At 43.4% G+C, this 22,289-nt stretch overlaps 1 protein-coding gene across 1 annotated transcript in view; it reads left to right on the plus strand.

Moving 5' to 3' along the window:
* Positions 1–7,401: 7,401 nt before the first annotated feature.
* The window catches only part of Tpd52l1 (TPD52 like 1), a 96,545-nt gene continuing 81,657 nt past the window's right edge, over positions 7,402–22,289 (plus strand). The window contains 1 exon segment of the mRNA XM_076927921.1: positions 7,402–7,627. Within this exon segment, the coding sequence (XP_076784036.1) occupies positions 7,609–7,627 (19 nt within the window). The 5' untranslated portion in view covers positions 7,402–7,608.

Genomic DNA, 22,289 nt, shown 5'->3' on the forward strand with positions numbered 1-22,289 from the left:
TTTTTCCTTCCAATCCCTGTTGTCCAATGTGTAAGCGACTTGATGTGTAAGTGATTAACACATTTCTCGACTTAAACATTTTTATTATCAAATGGTGAATTTTCTCCCTCTGTCTTAGTTACTCTTCTTTTGCTGCAACAAGACACCCTGACCAAGGCAACTCTTATAGGAGAAAGAGCTTAATTTGGGGACTTGCTTACAGTTTCAGAGGGTTAGTTCATTACCACCATGGCACAGGCAGCACAAGAAGAGAAAGAGAGAGAGGGAGAGGGAGAGACAGAGAGGCGGAGACAGAGACAGAGACAGGAAAGAGAGAGAGACAGGGAGAGAGAGACAGGGAGCACTTAATGTGGGGAGGGGGAGGGGGGGGGGGAGGGAGAGAGGGAGGGGAAGGGGGGAGGGAGAGGGAGAGGGAGGGAGAGGGAGAGGGCGGAGAGGGAGGAGAGGGAGGAGAGGGAGGAGAGGGAGGAGAGGGAGGAGAGGGAGGAGAGGGAGGAGAGGGAGGAGAGGGAGGAGAGGGAGGAGAGGGAGGAGAGGGAGGAGAGGGAGGAGAGGGAGGAGAGGGAGGAGAGGGAGAGGGAGAGGGAGAGGGAGAGGGAGAGGGAGAGGGAGAGGGAGAGGGAGAGGGAGAGGGAGAGGGAGAAAGAGAGAAAGAGAGAAAGAGAGACTGGGCCTGGTGTAGGTCAAGTAAGGACCAAGCATTCGAACATATGCTATGCTTCCGCTCTCATCAAAACCACCACACCGTCTTTCCACATAATGCAAGAAAGCCCCTTGGAAGATGTTGGCTCCTCCTTGCACAATCATGCTTCACAGTTTGATTTTGTGCATACTTTAAACCCCAGCAGGGCGTGCCTTTCCTTACCTGATACTTCCAACAGCCATTTGTTTCCTCTCTCACTTGGAGACTAAGATTCCACAGCAGCCCTAGGTACTGACCATTTCTGTACAGCACACAGATGGCTTTCTGAAAGGTGGCTAGAGACTTTAGGCAGGACATAGTTCTTTTGTCTGTTCTTGTTCCTATTTCTTCTCTGGCCCATAGCATCACAGGTCGCAAATGTCCCTTACCTTCTGTCTTCCAATTCTTCTAAGGAAAATGACTGACAGGTAAGGAGAAGGTTGGCAGGGGACCTGGGGGGGGGAGGGGTGGCAGGGAGAATCGTGTTACTTTTCTAGTTCCTAATCTGACAGATTCCTGTATGCTGTCTATGCCTTCTGACCAAGACCCAGCTACCACTTCTGCATTCGAAAACATCTTCCTAGAGCGCTCATGATAGTAACAAACATTAAGTGCTACAATAAATGAAATGCATCGAAGTTGTGGATCTGCAGCTACAAGTCTGAAACTATGATGTTGGGTGAAACCCAAGTATAGGAGGGTATATTTCCTTTCTTCTGGCTGTTGGGGATGCTAATGTTTCTTGGCATTCTTTCCTGTGATGGTTTGAATGGCTCATATATTTGAATGCCTGGTGATGGGGAAGCCCTTGAGAAGGACTAGGAGGTACACCCTTGTTGGATTAGGTGTAGTCTTGTTGGAGAAGTATGTCATGGGGGTGGGATTTAAATTTTCAAGAGCCCAAGCCAGGCCCAGTATCTTCTTCCTGCTGCCTGCAAATCCTGATGTACAGAGCCTCTTTCTCCAACACCATGTCTGCCTGCAAGCCGCCATGCTATCTGCCATGATGATAACGGACTAAACCTCTGGAAATGTAAGCAAGCTCCAATTAAATGCTTTCCTTTAGAAGAGCTGAAGTGGTCATGGTGTGTCTTTAGAGAAATAGAATACTGACTAAGCACTTACCTTGTTGATGTTTGACTCCCATCTCTGCCTCTGGCATCATATGGCCATCTGTCTGTCAGTGTCTCATTCTCTCTCCTCATAAGGACTCTAGTCAGTTTGGATTAAAATCCTATCTTACTGTGGTGTGGCCTTATCTGAACTAATTCCATGTGTATCCACCCTACTTACTTCCATGTAAGAGAACATTCTAAAGTGTAAGTTCTCTGAGATGTGTTGTTTATATCATCTGCATTCTCAGCAGAAAGTATATTTTAAAAATAAGCAAAAATGTATCTACCCAGAGCATTTCTGGGATTCTATCTCTGATTGGAATGTCCCAGCCAAAGGCAGGAATAATACCAACTTTTCAATCTTCTTTGTTGCCTATCTCTCAGGAAAAAAAAAAAAAAAAAGATTGTATGCGGAAACTAACCAGTTTAACATCAAATGTGCCTCTCCATTGTCTCTGTTCAATTCAAGCAAAACAGCAGGAAGAGTTTCCAGTACTTTCCTCATGCAGACGTCTAGAGCAATAGCCGTGTTCATCTTTCTCTTGCTGTTTAAGAGATGAGTCTCTGGAGAAGCAGCTTAGTGTTTAAGGGCTTGTACTGCTTTTTCCAAAGTGAGTACCCAAGGTTGGTTCCCAGCACTCATCCTGAACTGCATATAAGAGTCTACAATTCCAGCTTGTGGGTATCTGATGTCTCTGACCTCTCAGGTGCATCTGCACTCACATGCACATGTGTGCGCACACAGATGATTAAAACAATAAAATGAACCTTAAAAATAATGAAGAGGCAAAATTCTTCTCCAGTCTTTTTGGCAGAGAATCTGTGTAAGAAGCAGGTAACACCGGAGACAGAAGAATTCTAACAGCTCCTTGTGGGAAAAAAAGATAATGTTGCCCACTTCCTCTAACCCCACTAGGCTGTCGAGGCCCGAGCAAAATGTTGAGGCCTGGGCTGCCCCTCGTTTGGGCGGCCATTGTATCCTGGCCCAAGTTGCTGCTCCGGTCCACGTGTCGGGGTTCAGCAAGAGAGAGAGAGTGAGGGCGGACTCGAAGAATGGAGACCAGATAGAGCGTGATTCAATCCCGTTTATTCTTCAGTCTCTCTTCCTAGTCCAAGTCCCAAGTCTTGAGTTCCTAGTTCCTAGTGCCTCCAAGTTCAAAGTTACTTCTTCCAAGTTCTCTTCCAAGTGCCTGCTTCTCTGTCTTCTCTCTGCTGTGTCTGATTTTCTCTCATCTCTTCTGTCTGCCTCTCACCTTTATATCTCTCACTTCTAAACCATGCCTCTAAGTCACACCTTTAATCATGCCCTTAGGTCTTGTCGCTAAATCTGATCTCTACACTTCTAAGTCATACTCTTAAGTCACACACCTTTAATCTCACACACCTTTAATCTCACGCACCTTTAATCTCAAGGTATCTAAACCAAGATTATCAGAGTGTGCTCAGTTGTTGTAGGCTATTGTAATCCAAATCTCATGTCAGGGTATATGGCTCAAGATGGCTGCAAAGCTGATAGCCGCTTTCTGCTAAAAGTCGGCCCCCAACACTAGGCTGGTAGGACATCGTTTCCTGGAGGTCTCTTCAGCATGGTCATCATATCTGTTCATAATGATTGAGAGTCCTCACGACATAAGTGAAGGCCCGCCTTTCACTTTTGATTGTCACAGTGTTCTAGCTGATATTGGCCAGATGTCCGTGGTGTCCCCAAACATCCTATAACACGACAAAGAACTATTCAGGAAGCATAAAGAAGGCCACGGTCAGGAAACACCACATCAAAACTTTTAAAAGCCAATGTATTTTTGCAGATTGCATTTAAAAAAAAAAAAAAAACAGACTTCAATTGTGATGGTTTGTATATGCTCTGCCCAGGGAGTAGCTCTATTAGAAGGTGTGGCCCTGTTGGAGTAAGTGTGTCACTGTGTGTGGGGGCTTTAAGATCCTCATCCTAGCTGCCTGGAAGCCCATATTCTGCTAGCAGCCTTCGGATGAAGATGTAGAACTCTCAGCTCCTCCTGCACCATGCCTGCCTGGATGCTGCCATGTTCCCACCTTGATGATGATGTGTTGGGGTCCACACTAGCCCCACGTTGGGGCGGCCAAAAAACGTCGCAGCCCAGGCAAAATGTTGAGGCCCCGGGCCAACCCACGTTTGGGCGGCCATTGTATCCTGGCCCAAGCTGCTGCTCCAGTCCGTGGGTCGGGGGTTCAGCAAGAGCGAGGGTGAGGGCAGACTCAAAGAATGGAGACCAGACAGGGTGTAATTCAATCCCGTTTATTCTTCAGTCTCTCTTCCTCTAAGTGTCTCCTTCTCTGTCTCCTCTGTCTGCTGTGTCTGATTCTGTCTGGAGCCAAGTGTCTTCTACCTAATGTCTGATGTGTCTGATTCTCTGATCTCAGTCTGATTCTGATCTGTTCTGTCTCTGCCTTTTATATGTCTCACTTCTAAGCCACGCCTCTAAGTTACACCTTTAATCATGCCCTTAGGTCTTGTCTCTAACTCTGATCTCTATACTTCTAAATCATACTCTTAAGTCACACACCTTTAATCTCACACACCTTTAATCTCACACACCTTTAATCTCACACACCTTTAATCTCAAGGTATCTAAACCAAGATTATCAGAGTGTGCTCAGCTGTTGTAGGCTATTGTAATCCAAGTCTCATGTCAGGGTATATGGCTCAAGATGGCTGCAAAGCTGATAGCCGCTTTCTGCTAAAAGTCGGCCCCCAACAATGATGGACTGAACCTCTGAACCTATAAGCCAGCCCCAATTAAATGTTGTCATTATAAGAGTTGCACTGGTCATGGTGTCTGTTCACAGCAGTAAAACCCTAACTAAGACATCAATTTAAAATTGATTATATTATGTACAGTCTTAGGGGTTTAACCCTTGGTATTTATATGATCCTAAGAGTACAATTAAATATTCTCTTTTTAGTGAGCAAGGAAGTGCTTTATTCTCTGAATGGTATGGACATCTATGTTTACTTTATGGATTAGTGAATATGTCTAGAGATACTGGTGGGACTTAGAAAAAACAAGATTGATCCACTCAACTGAGTGTTTGGTAAAACATTTTATATAAAGTACTCAGTCTGTTAAGAACTCAATTTTGTGAGGAATAGATATGCTGAAATGATTGTGTTTCTTGATAATTATTCTCTCAATTGCTCAATAGTGCTTGTCTTTCAGGCCCTTGGTGCAGATTCCTTATACAGCCTATTGTTGTAGTTTGAGGCAATTACATTTATGTTGGAATGCCTTTTACATGATTTGGGTGCCTTTATCTCAAAGTGAATCTCTCTAGTTTCTCACAGAAAATATTCTCTCTTGTTCTCTCTCTCTCTCTCTCTCTCTCTCTCTCTCTCTCTCTCTTTCTGTGTGTGTCTTTGTCTCTGTCTCTCTCTTTGTCTCTCCCTCTCTGTCTTTCTCTTCCTCTCCCCTTTCCTTCTTTTTCTTCCTCCCCTTCCCTCCTCCTCTCTCCCTCATTCACTCCCTCTTTTCCTCTCTCTCTCCTCCTACTTCAATCTCTTTCTCCCTCCTTCCTCTCCCTTTCTTTCTCTCTGCTTCCTCCCTTCCCCTTCCCCTTCCTTCTCCTTCTCTCCTTTCCTCCTTCCCTCCCTCTCCCATCTTTCCCTCTCGTCTTGTTTCTCTTTTCCTTCCTCTCTCCCCTCCCTCCCTCTCTTCCTCTTCCCTGCCCCTCTTTCCTCCTCTCTCTTCCTCCTTCCACCCACTCCCTTTCCTCCCTTTCTGGTCTGCTGAAATGTAAGCAAGCACCCTCCAGCTTCTCCCGATACAGCCCTATACATACCCACTGGCATAGAGGCATCCCCCACCGTGCCCCCTCATACCCTGAGACAAAATTGAGCTCTTCTCCCCTAAGTTGCTTCATGTCTGGTATCTGACTACAGTGACGATAATAAGTAACAAATGCAGGGGTCACATAACTTACATGGCTACTTTGCCATCCTACAAGATTCACATGAGGTAAAACAGATTTCCTCCCCAGGGTCTAACTTGAGAGGTTTTCATCGGCGAGCTCAGCCCTCCTGGCTGTGCACCTTCATTGATTCACGATCTGTTTTTCCTTCCTTTTCAATAGATTATGAACCCCTTGAAAGGGAAGGGAGAATTGTGTTCTTCATTTATAGCCTTGGAATCCAGCCAAATCCCTAGAGCAAAGAATGAATGTCCAAGTCTTACGATCAGGAGAGAGAGAGAGAGAGAGAGAGAGAGAGAGAGAGAGAGAGAGAGAGACCAAAAAGCTTAAGTTTAACCAAAAAGAACCAGGTTTAAAATTTTAGCAACCAGAGATGAGCCGGATGAAAGCAGGTGGCTTAAAATGAAAAGACACCACTTTTCACTTATTTTTTCACAGCTGGGAGTCAACTGGTGTGACCTGGTATTTAATTTCTAGGATTAAGAAGACCAGAAAAACTAAATAGACTCTAAAAGTGATTTAGTCATCCGGTGCCACTTTGTACCTGCCTGGTCACTTGCACTAAAAGTCATGATAGGTTAAATGTCATGAAATCTGACTATCCTGCAAAACTGAGCAAAACAGACAAAGCAACCAACCCCGAACCACTGACATGTTGGCTGTACATGCCACAAAGCCACCAGTGTTTTTTTCTTTCAAGGGAAAGGACAACCCATTCATATTTTTAGCCTGTAACTTTCAGAGTAACTTGGACATGGTGAAAATATGACTTTTTGATTGATTGTTTACTATCTTTCCTGAGCTGTAATTCTGCTTGAGGCTCTTTGGCAGAAATTACAGGATATTTAATATAATAACCACCTTCAATCTCACCAGATTCTCTCATCTATTTTATAGAAAAAGAATGACACTCTTTCAAGCAAAAAGGCAAACTATGTAACACCAAGCATAAGAAAATGCGAGACCGTGTTTCCTGAAGTTTGTGAGATGCAGAGGAAAAGAAGGAAGCATAGTAGGTAGAGACTGATGGAGATGACGTATGAGCGCCCATTTATGTCACTGTTGGCTTTACAGTTACACCGCAGGCAAGCCTTGACATAGGACTGAAGTTTTAGTCTTCTCTTAAAAGGACTCCTACACCAACCCAGTGGCACAGCCCACAGGCTTTGGATAATATTGCAGCCCCTACTCCCATGCCAACACTGCCTAGTTTCGTTTCAGACTTTCGTCTGAGAGTGGATCTGTGCCTACGTGCAATAGAGTGTGATGAACTTTACAGAGGAAGTATACGCCTTTTTGTGTTTTGGTCCGAGTTTCAGTGCTATATGCTCAATGTTAAATGAACCAATTACATTAAGTAAGGGTTCTTTAAACGGGCATATAAAATAAAGTTATGTAATAATCAGTTGACAAAAATATGGTACCGGGGCGCCCAGGAACCTAACACTACTGTCTCCACCAGGACCAATGGCTCAGTATTGTATTCCTATGCTCCCAATTTCCTTCCTGCCAAAGCATTTGTCTCCTGTCTTGCCAGCTTCTGGGCCACGTTGGTTGTCTGGGCATCTGTGTGCTGGAAGGGAAGTCGCCCACTGGGTGCGCAGAGCGGCCGGCAGGTGGCGCCCGACCTGGCTTTTTCCGCTGCGCGGTGTGGACCAGGTGGACTGAAAGGGGCGGAGGTAACCAGCGGCCAGTGGTGGCCGCCCGCAGTCCCCCGCCCCCTCCACGCAACGCTCGCGACACGCGCGCCTGGAGAGGGCACGGGCGGCGGGGCTATCTGTCTTCCGAGCTCGGGCACCACTACCATCTGCTGCTCTTCGAGGAGTCTGCGTGTTCCCCGCTGCGCTCAGCTCCACGCCGGACTCCATGGAGGCGCAAGCACAAGGTGGGTGGTCGCCGGTCGCCCCCGAGGTCCGTTCCTCAGGTGCACAGAGAGACTCTCTTCCTTGAGTACCTAACTTTACCCCCGGACAGACAAGGACATCCTACGCGGACGGAACTCCACGCCTACGCGCGCCTTCGGGATCATGCTTGCATCCTTTGCCTAACTCAGATTTTGCGGTGGGGCTGGGGACCAGGGAAGGGCAGGGGACCCGAAAACCCGGTACCGGGTCCGTAGGGATTGTGTCCTTGTCTGCACTATCCCTTCCAGCAGTCAGTGGGCCACACTTCCTCGTCCTGGAAGGTGCTCAAAGGACCTGTTGTGCAGGCTCGGGATCCCAGCGCTGTTCTCTCCCCGGGGGAACGGGGAAGGGGGAGAGCGGGGTCTTCGGGACTCCAGCTTTGGGGCTCACTCCTGCTGTCCTCAAGTGCGAGCCGGGGTGAAGCGGACGCGAGAGGTGGTGGTTTTATAGAGACTCAGTGTCCCTGCTATACAAGGGCTGCAGCGGAGGAGGATTGGCCTTCAAAGGCAAGAGAGCTTCACAACCCCTGCCACCCCCTCCGCTCTCCAGATGGATAACTCTGTCCTGGTTTTCCGTGTTCAGGGAAGAGTCGCACCCCTACTCACCCCACCTCACCCCCTAGCCGCACCGGGCGCTCGGTTTAATTGAGGGCTGGCCACCTGCTCTCTGTGCTCAGGGTGTCCGCTGGAGAAGACCAGAGAACTCTAGGATCATTCAAGAGTAAGAGTAAAGGGATCTTAGAAAGGATCAGAGCGAGGGACAGGGAGAACGAAAGGGCTTGGAAATCCGCTTTGAAAGCAACTCTCAGAAGGAATGGGTTGCATTAACGCCATCAGGACCACTTTTTTCCCACCGAAGAATTCTGGGTGCCTTTTAAAATACATAAAGGTTGTTTTTGTTTGTTTGTTTGTTTGTTTTTTGTTTTTGTTTGTTTGTTTGTTTTTGAAGTAAAGACCTCATGGGTTCTAGGAGCAAAGGCGGCTGGAATAAGGGCAGTTTTGTCAGTGTGTAGGGCTAGAGACACTCAGTTGGTTTGCTGCCAGGATCACACTAGACTGAACAATGTGAACCATATTCCTCTTCGGTTGTATCAGCCAAGGTCCAGCCCGCAAGCTGCAGCTTCCAGACACCCCCCACGCCCCACCCCATTATCTTAATAGGAAAGGAGAGTGCAATTAAAGGCAGTTCCAGACCCTGGAGTTGGGCTCAGTCTCCCAAACCCAAAAGCGTGAACAAGTCCAGATGTGTGGGCAGTGTGTGGGGGTCAGTGGATACAGAGTTACTCGGGGAAGCATCAGGAAGGAGTAAGAGGGATTCTGCCAAAACCCTTCTGGACTAACAAGATTCTTCACTGAGGCAGGCCACGTGATCAGACATGGATTGGGAGTGGGAGGGAGTCTGTGGAGGATGAGGAAAATGTCCAGGTGCTGAAGATGACCTGAGGCCGAGGAGTGTGTGTGGCTCTGATAGAGCAGAGTTCTTTGAGAAAACTTGCTTATTATGGTTTTGTTACGAATTACCTCCCTGTAGTCTTGTGTGTAGAATGCTTGATTTTTCTATGGTGACTGCAATCATTTGAGAGGTGGGTTCAGTCATGAGGACTGGACCCTAATCAAAGTGTTAATCTGTCGAGGGTTTCGTAATTTGATGACAGTACTGGGAGTTGGTGGGAAGTGGGGCCCGGATAAGGACATGGATCCCTGAGACTTTTCCATTGAATGGCATCCTGCTCTAAACCATGAGCCTGAATAAGGTTTTCATGCAACAAGTTCTTTCCTCACGTGTTTTGTCATACATAGCAAGGAGCGCTAACTGGCCCGTGCCATTCTGATGTTAGCTATAGCAGCCAGCTACGGTTCCTAGTCAACCACTTGGTGATATATGAAACAGCTGAGCAATGAGCTAGCTACAGTGACCGACGGTGCTAAGCTCTGATGTTTAATAGTTTAAATTGCTTCAGACTCTTCTCATGCGATGGCATTGTCAATTTATGATGTATTTATTGGGGCATGACTTCTTACTTAAACTGAGAGACACCTGCAGTAAGTGAATTTGGTTAGGAATGTAGCCTGCTCCCGAAACGTGCAGCAGCCATTTAAAAATGAAAGTTCCTGACCCCTTTCGAGTGCTTCTTGATGTTTTATTTTGAGGAACTCCCCTTGCCTCAGCAGCTCCCCCTTGCTCTCGTGCACACAGAAGCCCCCCTGCTCCTTCCCAAAAGGACACAGCTGATGTGCAAATCCTCATTCCAATAGCAATTCCCTAAGTGTGAACCCCCATCCCCCCATCCCCCCATCCCCCATCCCCCCATCCCCCCATCCCCTCATCCCCTCATCCCTCATACCCCCTACCCCATCCCCCATCCCCCCATCCCAGGAACAGCATTACCAGCCTGAGAACAGATAAACAGATGCAGCTTTCAGCCTCCATGCTCTGAAGCTGGCACCCTCTCTGATGGATGGCCAAACACTCCCCAACACAGGTGGCTTATGGCCTTGGAAAAAGCAAAAACCATACATCCTTCGAGAGAAATCAAGCCAATTAATGGTTCCCAGGCAGCTGTGACCGGTTTGTAAAAACACTTAACCCTGATAACACCATAAAAGCCAAAAGAACACCCACCCCAATCATGCGACCCTGCTCACTGACCCTGTCTGCCGCCCAAACAGGTGAAATTTTATAGCTTTCCTTATCCACCATGTAACCCTGAAGCCCCAAACCTGCTTGTATAAAGTCCCTAAACTCCTAGACAAGGCATTGCGACTTTGCTCCGCGCAGTTTTCGACCCAAACCTGGGTTTGAATTAAAGGCTCTTTGTTTCTCTATGTCAAATATGGCAGTTCTTTGAGATCTCTTGGAGACCCCGAGACCTGGCCATAACAATTTCTCTAAATTGAAATAGCCTCATTGTTATGTTTCCCGGCATGTTTTGCATTTGTCTTTTGTTATTAGTGTTTTTTTTTTTTTTTTTAATTTTGGGTGTTTTTGTTTTTGCTAAAAGGAAAACCTTGTTGTTGATTAACCCTTGCATATCAAATTACTAGTGGCTTTAGCTTCCTATGGCTTACAAAGTGCTGCAGACTTTGCAGCTGAAACCAATACAGTTCTATAGACCTAAGAGACATAGTGACAGAGTCAACAGGGCTTGTCTGAGAATCAGTGCCTTACCTCTACTGGCTTTAGGTGCCTGAAGTCTTGTCCGGTAGAGGTACCAATCTCTGCTTCTGAGGTTGCAGCTGCAGCACGTCACTCATTCTAACTGTGGTGGGTCTCTGCTCGTCTCTTATAAAAATTTGTGCCAGTGTTAAGGGCTCACCTGGCTAAACCTGGCTAAATCACACAGCCCAAGAGCCCCAAATTAGCCACATCTGTAATGAAATTTTTCATATTAATTAATATTTTCAGGTTTTAGAGTTTAGGATTATTTAGTCTACGACAATAGCGCCTTTTTTCAATTGGACACTTAACCCAGGAGAATGCTAAAAGCCCATGGATGACATGAAATAATAAATTATTTCTACCTGTTTGCAAATCCCATTAAGATGACAGTGTCTTATTGACTTACATTATATTTTGCTCAAGACTCTTGGGCTGGAGAGATGGCTCAGAAGTGAAGAGCACTGGCTGTTCTTCCAGAACAGTTCAATTCCCAGCAACCACATGGTGGCTCATAACCATCAATAATGAGATCTGGCTCTCTCTTCTGGCTATGCAAGCATTCAACGCAGGGAGAACATAGTAATTAAATCTTTTTTTTTTTTTTTTTTTTAAAGATTCTTGTGCCAGGAAGAACTTACAACAACAGTTTATATGGATATATAGATAAAGCACAATGGGTTAATAAGTTAGAAATGAATAAAAGGAAATAAAGAGGAATATTAACAGAGAACAAGGCCAGGAATGATGATGCTCTGAGACGTATACACACTTGTATAGTTTTTACTCCATGAAACGTGAACTCTTTTTTTATAGTATTCATTCCTTTTATGTGTGTGTTAGCACATGTGCCAGGCGTGTGTGTGTCAGTTAGAGGACAACTTGCAGGGGCTGATTTGCTCTGATTTGCCCTGTGATCCTGAGGGGCTGAATTCAGGCCATCAGACTTGCTGGCAAGGGTCAGCTATCTATTTCTTCAAAGAGTGAGGACTTGCTTTGTAAACAACTCTGCCGTTTTATTACAGGGTAATTTCTTCCTTCCCTGCTAAATAGCAACAGGCTTCAATATGATTAGATTACATTAGGAGAAAATTAACTTTTTATTCAAAATTTTCATTTCATTTCAGGCAATAAAATTATAAGTTTAGAACAATAAAATTTAACTTATTTTTTTGTAAAAATTAATATGTTTATTTATGTATTTATTTAGTGTTGGGGGATTTATTTATTTAGTATTCCTGTGGGAGTCAGAACACAGGATTTGGTCCTCCTGCTATGTAGATTCTGGGCATCAAATTCAGTTCATCAGGCATGGTAGCAGGTACTTTTACCTGCTAAATCATCTCATACATGTATTTGGTCATATTGTTTGTTCTTGTTGCCATTCAAACACAATTCATCAGGACATAGTGATGTAGATGCTGTAGTCAGTGGGAACCCATCTTAAATTGCTCTCCCTAACATTTCTTAGTTTCTTAATATTCAGAATAAACAGACTTACAAGTTTCTTCAAAAAAAAAACTTATAAACAGAGAGACCATTTTGGCAGATTTTTCTACTTAACGCTTTATAGCAACTAATAAACATTTAGAAAATATTGGTTTGGTTAAGTAAATAGTCCAGAAAATATGTATTGATTATGACAGTAATAATAAATATGGCAAACCCTTGGCTCCAGTAGGCATTGGAGCATCTGTAGTAGTTGTGATCCTGGAATCAAGGAAACCTGTCCAAATTTTAATCCTACTATTCTAACCTTAAAATTCAGCTGGTTCCAATGAGGTGCTGATTTCTCTGGGCCTCAGCTTCTGTACACGTGGACTAAAGATAACAGCTCTAACGTGCTAAGGTCCTAATGAAGCCTCAGTGAGTTAGCTTACGAGAGGTGTGTGAATAGTTCTCTGTACATGGTAAACCCTGCGTAAATGTCTGTTGTTGCCTTTCATGCCAAGACCTGCCTATGCATTTATTATTTTATGGAAATGTGTATTAACACTGTAAGGTACATACCTTTACTTCTTACTCATTTGCAGACAGGAAAACTGATGTCAGAAATGAAGTGAGAACGACAAACTTAATTCCAGTTCCGCTGAATCTGAAGCATGTGCTTTCCTAGGATACTCCACTGTCTCTCACTGTGGACTCAAGCACACTCCAAAGGGTATAGAAATGGGAGGTTGCAGAGTTAAGAATCCATCACCAGGAGTAATAGTTCACAGAGTAGAAAGATGGCTTATTTCCACCCCAATGGGATTTTTAGAAATAATTCACACTGAAGCTTATCATAATATTTTAGACTTGTTATGCCCAGTTCTGCAGTGTGCACACTGAAGGTAAGCCATTGTGTTATTAAAAAGTTGTAGAAAATATTTAATCTCAATCTGGGGCTTCTATCCTGTCTTTGATCATTCAGTTTTTGGATAAAAGACCCCCAACTTTTATTATTTACAATAATCTGCAATTAGCGCTAGTGCTGGACAGATTTTACCCTCTGTGCTATAGGAATCTACTTTCCTATAGGTAACCCCGAGGTTTACTTACTACATCTCCTCTGGGGTGCTCTTAACTCCAGCTGGCCAACCCTCTTTGGGCATGCTTCCTCGACTCCTAACCCATAGCATCTTTCTCTTCTCTCCACCTTCTTTTTTTCTTCATGGTCTCCTCTGAACCCAAGGCCTGGAACACCAAGCCTATCTCAGTTCTGCCCAGCAATAGGCTGTAGGCATCTCTATTCACCAGTCAGAAATAACTTGGGGGCGAGGCCACATGGCATCACTTGAGTCTATGTGGCAGACTGTCTTGTCTCTAGGGCAACTTGGCCTTGGGGACCTGCATTTAGTATTACTATATATAGCAACAGACTAAACCTCAACAAAAAAACATACACAACTTACAAGGATAGTAATACTGTTTTCATTTTCTAAGTAAGGATATAGAATTACAGGATCGATGCTCAACTGTCTTCATCTCAGTAAACTTAGAAATGTTGGCATATGCCAGTGTGGATGGAGAAATTACATAGGGTCTCACTTCTAGATGAAGAACTTCAGGAAATCTATGGATGATGAGAGTCTGAGCATCAGTTCTTCTCTAGGGATGACCTACCAGATAGGGTATCCAATTCTTTATAATAGATACAAGCAACACTATATGGACTCAGTAAGATATATATATATATCTCCTATACATATATGTATATATACATACACACATGTATGTATATATAATTTGTACATTCATACATATGTATATGAATATGATATATGGTTCATATATTTATATATATGAATGTACAAATGGTTTAGATACAGTCATCATGTATGAAATTTACAAAATATCTTTAAAAATTTCAATAAAAAAAAAGTCAGAGCCTGGATTTGAAATCGTCTTGACTCCACACCCGAGGTTTTAGTAACTTTCTGAACCATTCCCTCATGTTAGCATGAGGAACAGTCAGTGCACCAAATTGCAGATAATGAACTCACTTTGGAAGGGCAGAAGTTAACTGCACTATTCATTCTGTGTCTGGATAGGGTCTAGGTCATAGAATCTTAGGGTAATTTGGTATCCCTGAGACCTCTGAGAATATTCTTCCTAATATGGATGAGGTTAGCAACTTATTGCCCTATAGTACATGACGAAGAATTCTGTTAAATCACCCAACACGTGCTTCACAGAAATAGTACGGGATGTTTACCACAAGATCTAGGAATAGTCAGTTTAAACAGTTTAAATGTTCCATTTCTTTGCCCATATCTAAGAATGTCAGTGTTTTTAAATTTTATGTTCCCCGCCCCACCCCGTGTGTGTGTGTGTGTGTGTGTGTGTATGAGTGTATATGTGAATGAATGAATGTCTGTGTGTGTGTGTGTATAAGAGTGTATATGTGAATGAATGAATGCCTCTGTGTGTGTGTGTGTGTATGAGTGTATATGTGAATGAATGAATGTCTGTGTGTGTGTGTGTGTGTGTATAAGAGTGTATATGTGAATGAATGAATGCCTCTGTGTGTGTGTGTGTGTGTGTATGAGTGTATATGTGAATGAATGAATGTCTGTGTGTGTGTGTGTGTATAAGAGTGTATATGTGAATGAATGAATGCCTCTGTGTGTGTGTGTGTGTGTATGAGTGTATATGTGAATGAATGAATGCCTCTGTGTGTGTGTGTGTGTGTGTATAAGAGTGTATATGTGAATGAATGAATGCCTCTGTGTGTGTGTGTGTGTGTGTATGAGTGTATATGTGAATGAATGAATGTCTGTGTGTGTGTGTGTGTGTGTATAAGAGTGTATATGTGAATGAATGAATGCCTCTGTGTGTGTGTGTGTATGAGTGTATATGTGAATGAATGAATGTCTGTGTGTGTGTGTGTGTGTATAAGAGTGTATATGTGAATGAATGAATGCCTCTGTGTGTGTGTGTGTGTGTGTATGAGTGTATATGTGAATGAATGAATGTCTGTGTGTGTGTGTGTGTATAAGAGTGTATATGTGAATGAATGAATGCCTCTGTGTGTGTGTGTGTGTGTGTATGAGTGTATATGTGAATGAATGAATGTCTGTGTGTGTGTGTGTGTATAAGAGTGTATATGTGAATGAATGAATGCCTCTGTGTGTGTGTGTGTGTGTATGAGTGTATATGTGAATGAATGAATGTCTGTGTGTGTGTGTGTATAAGAGTGTATATGTGAATGAATGAATGCCTCTGTGTGTGTGTGTGTATGAGTGTATATGTGAATGAATGAATGTCTGTGTGTGTGTGTGTGTGTATAAGAGTGTATATGTGAATGAATGAATGCCTCTGTGTGTGTGTGTGTATGAGTGTATATGTGAATGAATGAATGCCTCTGTGTGTGTGTGTGTGTGTGTATAAGAGTGTATATGTGAATGAATGAATGCCTCTGTGTGTGTGTGTGTGTGTATGAGTGTATATGTGAATGAATGAATGCCTCTGTGTGTGTGTGTGTGTGTGTGTGTATAAGAGTGTATATGTGAATGAATGAATGTCTGTGTGTGTGTGTGTGTGTGTGTAGCCCAGCAGTCTTCCTCTGTCATTATCCACTGTATTTTCAATGATAGGCGCTCTCACTAAGTCTAGGACTCAACATGTAGGCTAGACTGACTGTCACTGACTGTCCGCCAAGCCCCTGGGATTGATGCTTTCTGTCACTGGCTAACACTTCACCTAGACACTCAGGGCCTAAGTCTAAGTCTTTATACATTAATAGCACGAACATTATCTTCTGAGCCATCTCTGGATCCCCAATCTCGTTACTTTTAAAAGAAACTAAAAGTTATGGGATATTTATGTTTATTTCTGGAAAATGGGATGTGTATCCCCCAGACACTGACTAAAAGGTCTAATTGTAAAAAGTACCCCTCCCCACCAACATTTTGTTTTGCCTTGTGAACATTATATTATGTAATCGTTTAGATGAAAGTGTTTTGTTGATTTAACTATGACCCATATGCATATTAGCAAAATACCTGCCTAATGTAAGTATCAAAACCCAAACCCAAACCAAACCAGAGGACTTGCTACTTAAGCGACTAGTAATGCTTGTGACCAGGGTCTAAAGTGTTAAATGAAGAAAGAAGTGTCTGCCTTGGCCACACACTTAGCTTGCTCTTGATGTAGGTAGATGGTCACCATTTCCATTTTGGCTGTTGTGGAATTCTCAGACTGATTCTTGGGAGCCATTCATTAAACTTACTGAGTTATGATACAGTTAAGAACACAGGAAAGCCGAAGCTACAATGTAGAGATTACATTGTAGCTTGCCATATTTTGTTGTAGTCTATCGAAAGTCTACAACATAAAATGCAATTTACTAAAAATATATCTATTAAATTAAGAATCATTACCGATGTACCAGGGAAGGCAGCAAACATCTTGATGTATTTGAAGCTGAAAGGAAGCTTCCTGCCCTTCAATAATAATACAGTGTAAAGAGGTTCTCATGGTGTGTTTGGTATAGAAATGTTGCACTTTGATATATAAAAAGTAAAATTCCCAGAATAATACCACAAATCGACAAGACCCTTAGTCATCAACAAACTGCTTCTTTTTTTTGCAAGTGACAAAACTGGTACTTTACTGTAACCAGAAAATGTACTGAAAGTGTGTGAGAGCATTAGACCTGTCTCCAAAGTTGCTGGTGGTTATTTATACCCTTAACAAACTGCATTTTCTCTGACATAGATTTAAAATGTGGGGTCCTCTTCAACTCCTGAGAAATTGCAAAATAAGTTTTTTTTTTTTTTTTTCTTTGAGCTAGAATTTTTTTTCCTGTGGATTGGATAGCAAGGGCATCTTGTCAGGGGGATCTAGGAAGCAGAATTGATTTATTTGAAAAGAAAAGGAAATTTTGAGATGAAAAGAGTGAGAGGGAGCACTGCAGATTGCTCTGTTTTACAGTCTGGGTGTTGGGTATTTTTTTTATTAGTTTCACATGAATGAACCAAGAGCAGCAATGGTAGGAACTACAAGCAGACAGACAGACAGACAAACAAACAAGCACCATGGTGGATTCTTTTCAACATTTCAGTTTCTAAAAACAGATTCCTTTCTACATGACGACATCAGGGGAAGATAATTTCCCCTGTCTCACAGGGCAGGCCGGGAGGAAAGTATATTTCCTGCTCCCTGTTATTTTTCTTTAACTGCCGAAGTTCTAGCATATGCACGGATAGGCACCACCTGCAAAGTTTGTTTCAAACAACTGGAAGAGATTCAAGGGCTGAAAGGAACGAAAGTCATGGTATTTTGAATTCACTTGTTTGTAAAGTTCCCGATTTCCTTCCTTAAGATACCTGAGCAAGAATTTTAATTATATCAAGGACTACTCCTTTATATCTTACCATCCAACCTCATAGGTGTAAATCGAGATTTTTAATGACCTTTTCTAGTAGGAGAAAGTGAAACCCCATTCATATCTGGCTTCATCCTGGGTTTAGTATCCCCACTATGAAATCTACTTGATTGCAGCAACCAAGGAATTTATAACATGGAAACAGACAACTGCATCACAGAAGTCTGACCGTGGGTAGACGCAGAGCTCAAAGCCAACGTTCCGCTGACTCTGGACTAGCACAGAGTATAGCCCCCTTTCCCCTCAGATGAAGCCTGAAAGCCTTAGAGAGAACATCACTTGTCTTCTCAGATACTGAATGGTGTCTACCTTTGCAGAGCTCTGTCCTCAGAATTCAATGTTCCATAATGCTCTCCTGTAATAATTGCAATTTGGTTTCTATTTGATTTAGGAATAAAGAATTAATACCAGGGATAGTTTGTGTATGCTCAGCCCATGGAATGACACTATTAGAAGGTGTGGCCTTGTTGGAGTAAGTGTGTCACTGTGGGGGGGGGGGCTTTAAGACCCTCATCCTAACTGCCTGGAAGTCAGTACTCTGCCAGCAGCCTTCAGATGAAGATGTGGAACTCTCAACTCCTCCTGCACCATGCCTGCCTGGATGCTGCCATGTTCCCACCTTGATGATGATGGACTGAACCTCTGAACCTATAAGCCAGCCCCAATGAAATGTTGTCATTATAAGAGTTGCACTGGTCATGGTGTCTGTTCACAGCAGTAAAACCCTAACTAAGACGGTGTCCTTTCCTGTTCCTCCTTTCTTTCTCTTTCAACATATAATCCACATGTTACACCTTATTCCTATCATATTTGACTATTACCAACATTTCCCTCCTTTGATTTTTCGGTGTCCTAGAGTTCCCTCTCTCTCTCTCCTGTTTCCTCCACGAACCTTCTGTCCTCCCTTGGCTACCCTAAGACTCAAGCCTTGGCATATGGTTTTTGTTTGTTTGTTTATTCTGTTTGTTTCTTTGCTTATGCCTACATCCATTCTCTTGGCCATCTCCTCATGAAATACGGTTCTGGATTCAAAGTGTTAACCACGCCCAAGTATATTCTCCACTGAGGACCTCTTAGTTTCAGATGTCTACTCGCTATGTCTGCAAGAGTGTCTAACTCAGACGCGACATGTAGACTTCCGGTATGCAAAACTCTGTCTTCAAAGTAGACTTAGACTTGAGTAGCGTTCCCTGCTTGCCACTGGTTATCCCACTCTGGGACAGACCAGTATTTCTCTCAGGCTTTTCTTTGCTCTTGGAATCTCCACAGAAATCATCAGATCTGTGCTCTGGCTCTTTGCTCTTCTTCTAAACCCTTGAGTTTTCCCTCCCTCTTCCTCCAACAGCCTTCCTCAGCTTTCCTCCCCAGTGTTTTTTTTTCCCCTTCTTTGATTTGTTTCCAGTCCTCTCAGCATGACCTGCAGACCTGGCAGCTGGACAGCTGTTCTTGGGAGGGGGCTTTCCATTCATATCTCAAGCTTATATCCAGCTCATCTTCTGAACATTTAAGGCTCTTTTATTTTTTTCTTTAAATTCTCTGGGCAGGTTTTCAAGGCTGTCCTGCTGTGTGCAGCTCTGGGTGACAGAAACCACTTTCCTTAACGGCAGGCTTGTTTGCTGTTGACAGATATGGAACATATTTGCAGCCCGTATATAAATCAAGGCTTCCCAGTTTCGGTGTAATTCTCCTGGAACACACATAAAGAGGCAGACCTGGCCTTTGTCAATTGATTACATCAGCATTTTGGAACCATAGCTCAGGGAACTAGAGCGAGGATGTTATTTTGACAACTGCTCTTGGTGTGGTGAGCTGTCTTTTGGCTTTCGTCAGCCAAGACAATGTTTTTTTTTTTTTGTTGTTTTTTTTTTTTTTTTTTTTTTTTTTTTTTTTTTTTTTTTTTAATCAGCATCCACAAAGCTAGACAGCAAATTTTCAACTTGCAAATACAGTAAGATTTGGCCTTTCAGAATCCCTGACCCCCGTCCTGAACCTTTTTTTTTTTTTGTTAGCTCCACATCCATGTACTTCTGGATGAGCCTTTTGTTTTTTGATTTTGAGTCTCTGTTCTCTCTTCTAGATCATGCCCAGGGCTCCTGAGAATCCAGTTTCCTGGTTAAACAGCATTGCTGTGTGGCCAGGTTTACATGTGCTTCCTGTAGGCAGAGCCTGCTGCCGAAGGGTCCATTCATAGATTGGAGAGAAAATGGATAGCTGGTCCTAGAAGGAGTAGAGTGAACAGAATACCTAGGAATTCATTTTCAAAATATGTTCTCTTGACCAGTATCATGGGCTTCACCAAGAAACTTGTTAGAAATGCAATGGTAAAGGTCCTACCTCAGGTTGACTAAATCAGAAACTCTAGGTGCAGGCCACTGGTATCTGAGTGCACGCTCCATGCAAATATATCCATCTGGAGCCAGTCGACATGCATGTGGATAGTGTCAGTCAGTGCTTGTAGCAGACAAAATCTTGCTGGGTCCTAGTGTCTTTTGACTTGTGTTTTATTTACATCCATCCATCCTGCAGAGCATAGAGAAAATATGGCTTCCTTCTAGCCAATAAAACTGTCAGGCGTGCTGAGATGTGGTTCTCTGTTTATATTACGTAGTAAGGAGTGCGGCTTCGCAGACTGGAGGTCCTCCTTGTCAGCAGATAGTGAGCAGTTGTATTGTAGAAATTTACCTGCCAAGGAACTGCAGGGTAACCTGTAGAAGCTATGACAGTATTTCTAGGATCTAAGAAAGCAAAAACCTGGGGCCCTTCAAGTAGCTTTGGGAAAATGAATCTGCTAACAGCCTATATGAGCCTTGGATATAGTCTCCCCAAGTTGAGCTGCTTGACCTACAAAAACAAAAAAAGGTATGTGTTGCTGGAAGCAGAAGCAGCAATCAGTAATGTGGTGTAGGAGTCCGTGTGGAAAGAGAGGGTAGGCTGGGAAATTCCCTTGAGAACCAGGCTTGCATCCTGTAAATGTGATTGATGATTGTGTCCTGGCACTTCTAGGTCCCACACATTGTTTCCTCCATACACATAGGTACACTCAGTATTTCCTCCCCTGCTCTTTGCAGTTGCCCTGCATTTAATGTGCTCTGCATTTTTAATTTATTTTGTTCATTGTTTTTCTTCCCACACCTCCCACAGGTAAGTTCTGAAAGGCCAAGATAATTCGATTTGGTGACTGCTGTCTAATCACCCGCTGCTAAAACACAGCTTGAGCTTCTTGTTGGGGTTCAGGCAGTATTTCAAGAACAGACAAAGCCATGGTTTTCATATGAAAGCTAGCTGGTTCCTAACAGCTCTGCTAAAATCAGCTGGCTCTTACTGCTGTCATTGCTCAGTATCAGCTAATGGCATAAATGGAAAAATAAACGTGAGAGAAATCCTTTAAACAAAATAGTTAAGGAAATGGAAAAATTGAATTTTGTTCTCTGACCTCTTCCCATTTAAAGGGGAAAAAAAAAAAAAAAAAGAAAAAGATTCCCCTGGTTTGCTGTTCTTGTGACACAAGTGTTCATCTGCCAGAAGTCTTACTGCATGTAACATTTCATTTCTCTGGGTCAGTCTCTTGACTGTGCACAGTGGCCTGTGTGCCCTGTGTGTTTATGTGTGAGTGTAAGAACACACTCATAGAAGGGATCCAAAAGGAAGAAAGTGTCTAGTTCCTCAGTTAATCTGTGCCCAGTTTTCGTTTCTCTCTTTCTTTAAAGACGAGACTATGCTCAGTCCTTTTTAGAATAGTAGGGACCACTGCCAAGAGAAGAGACGGCAAATAAACTCCGGGCCCTTAACCAGATCCCTGTTAAAAGCCTGATGTGTGTGTCTGCTGCCCACATCCTTGTGCTCCTTCAGCAGCCTTTGGAATGACAGGTTTGGCCTTAAGGCCAACATGCTTGCAGACTATGGTAATGGATCCCTTATGATTAGGCCAAGCTAAAACTAGTGAGATTTCAGAAGGTTGCGAGTGACAAAGGGGGAAGTGTTACCAAGGAAAAACCCTCATGCCATAAAATGCCACTGGAAGATCCCAGAATCAACTCAGATGTGAGATCACTTTCCAGGGCAGAATCATAGCTTTTGCCAACAACCCTTCTGTGTCTGTCTGTCTCTGCATCTGTTTCTCTCCCTCTGTCTGGTCTGTCTGTCTGTCTGTCCTGTCCTGTCCTGTCCTGTCCTGTCCTAGCAAAACAAAACACCAAACAAAAACTAATAAGACAAAATATCCCAACAACATCAAAATCAACATGCCAAGCCCCAAGGTCCTCTTGCTTTAGTGAACTTAACCATCACTGATTTAGTGGGTCTCACAGCTGAAAACTACACGATTATTTTTCCCTTGCTCTACTGGAGATAATATACCCACCAGGAGGGTTATGGTGACTGCTGTCTTGATTGTTGTAGTAGAAACTTGAAGATACCATTGCTAAATACTTTGCTTCTTCATTCTAGTCTAAGGGGTATCTAAGAAGCTCGTCATTCTGTCTCCATGGTGACTCTGTCCTTGTTGCTGTTTTAACACTTGGGTCAAGTTATCCTCCTGTTAGCCTGCAAACCAGAACGGAAAAGCACCTTTGTGGATGTTAACAACCTGTCATGTGGATGACGACTGGCCAAGTACC

Source organism: Arvicanthis niloticus, chromosome 30 (genome assembly GCF_011762505.2).
Source record: "Arvicanthis niloticus isolate mArvNil1 chromosome 30, mArvNil1.pat.X, whole genome shotgun sequence".
NCBI classification, from domain to species: domain Eukaryota; kingdom Metazoa; phylum Chordata; class Mammalia; order Rodentia; family Muridae; genus Arvicanthis; species Arvicanthis niloticus.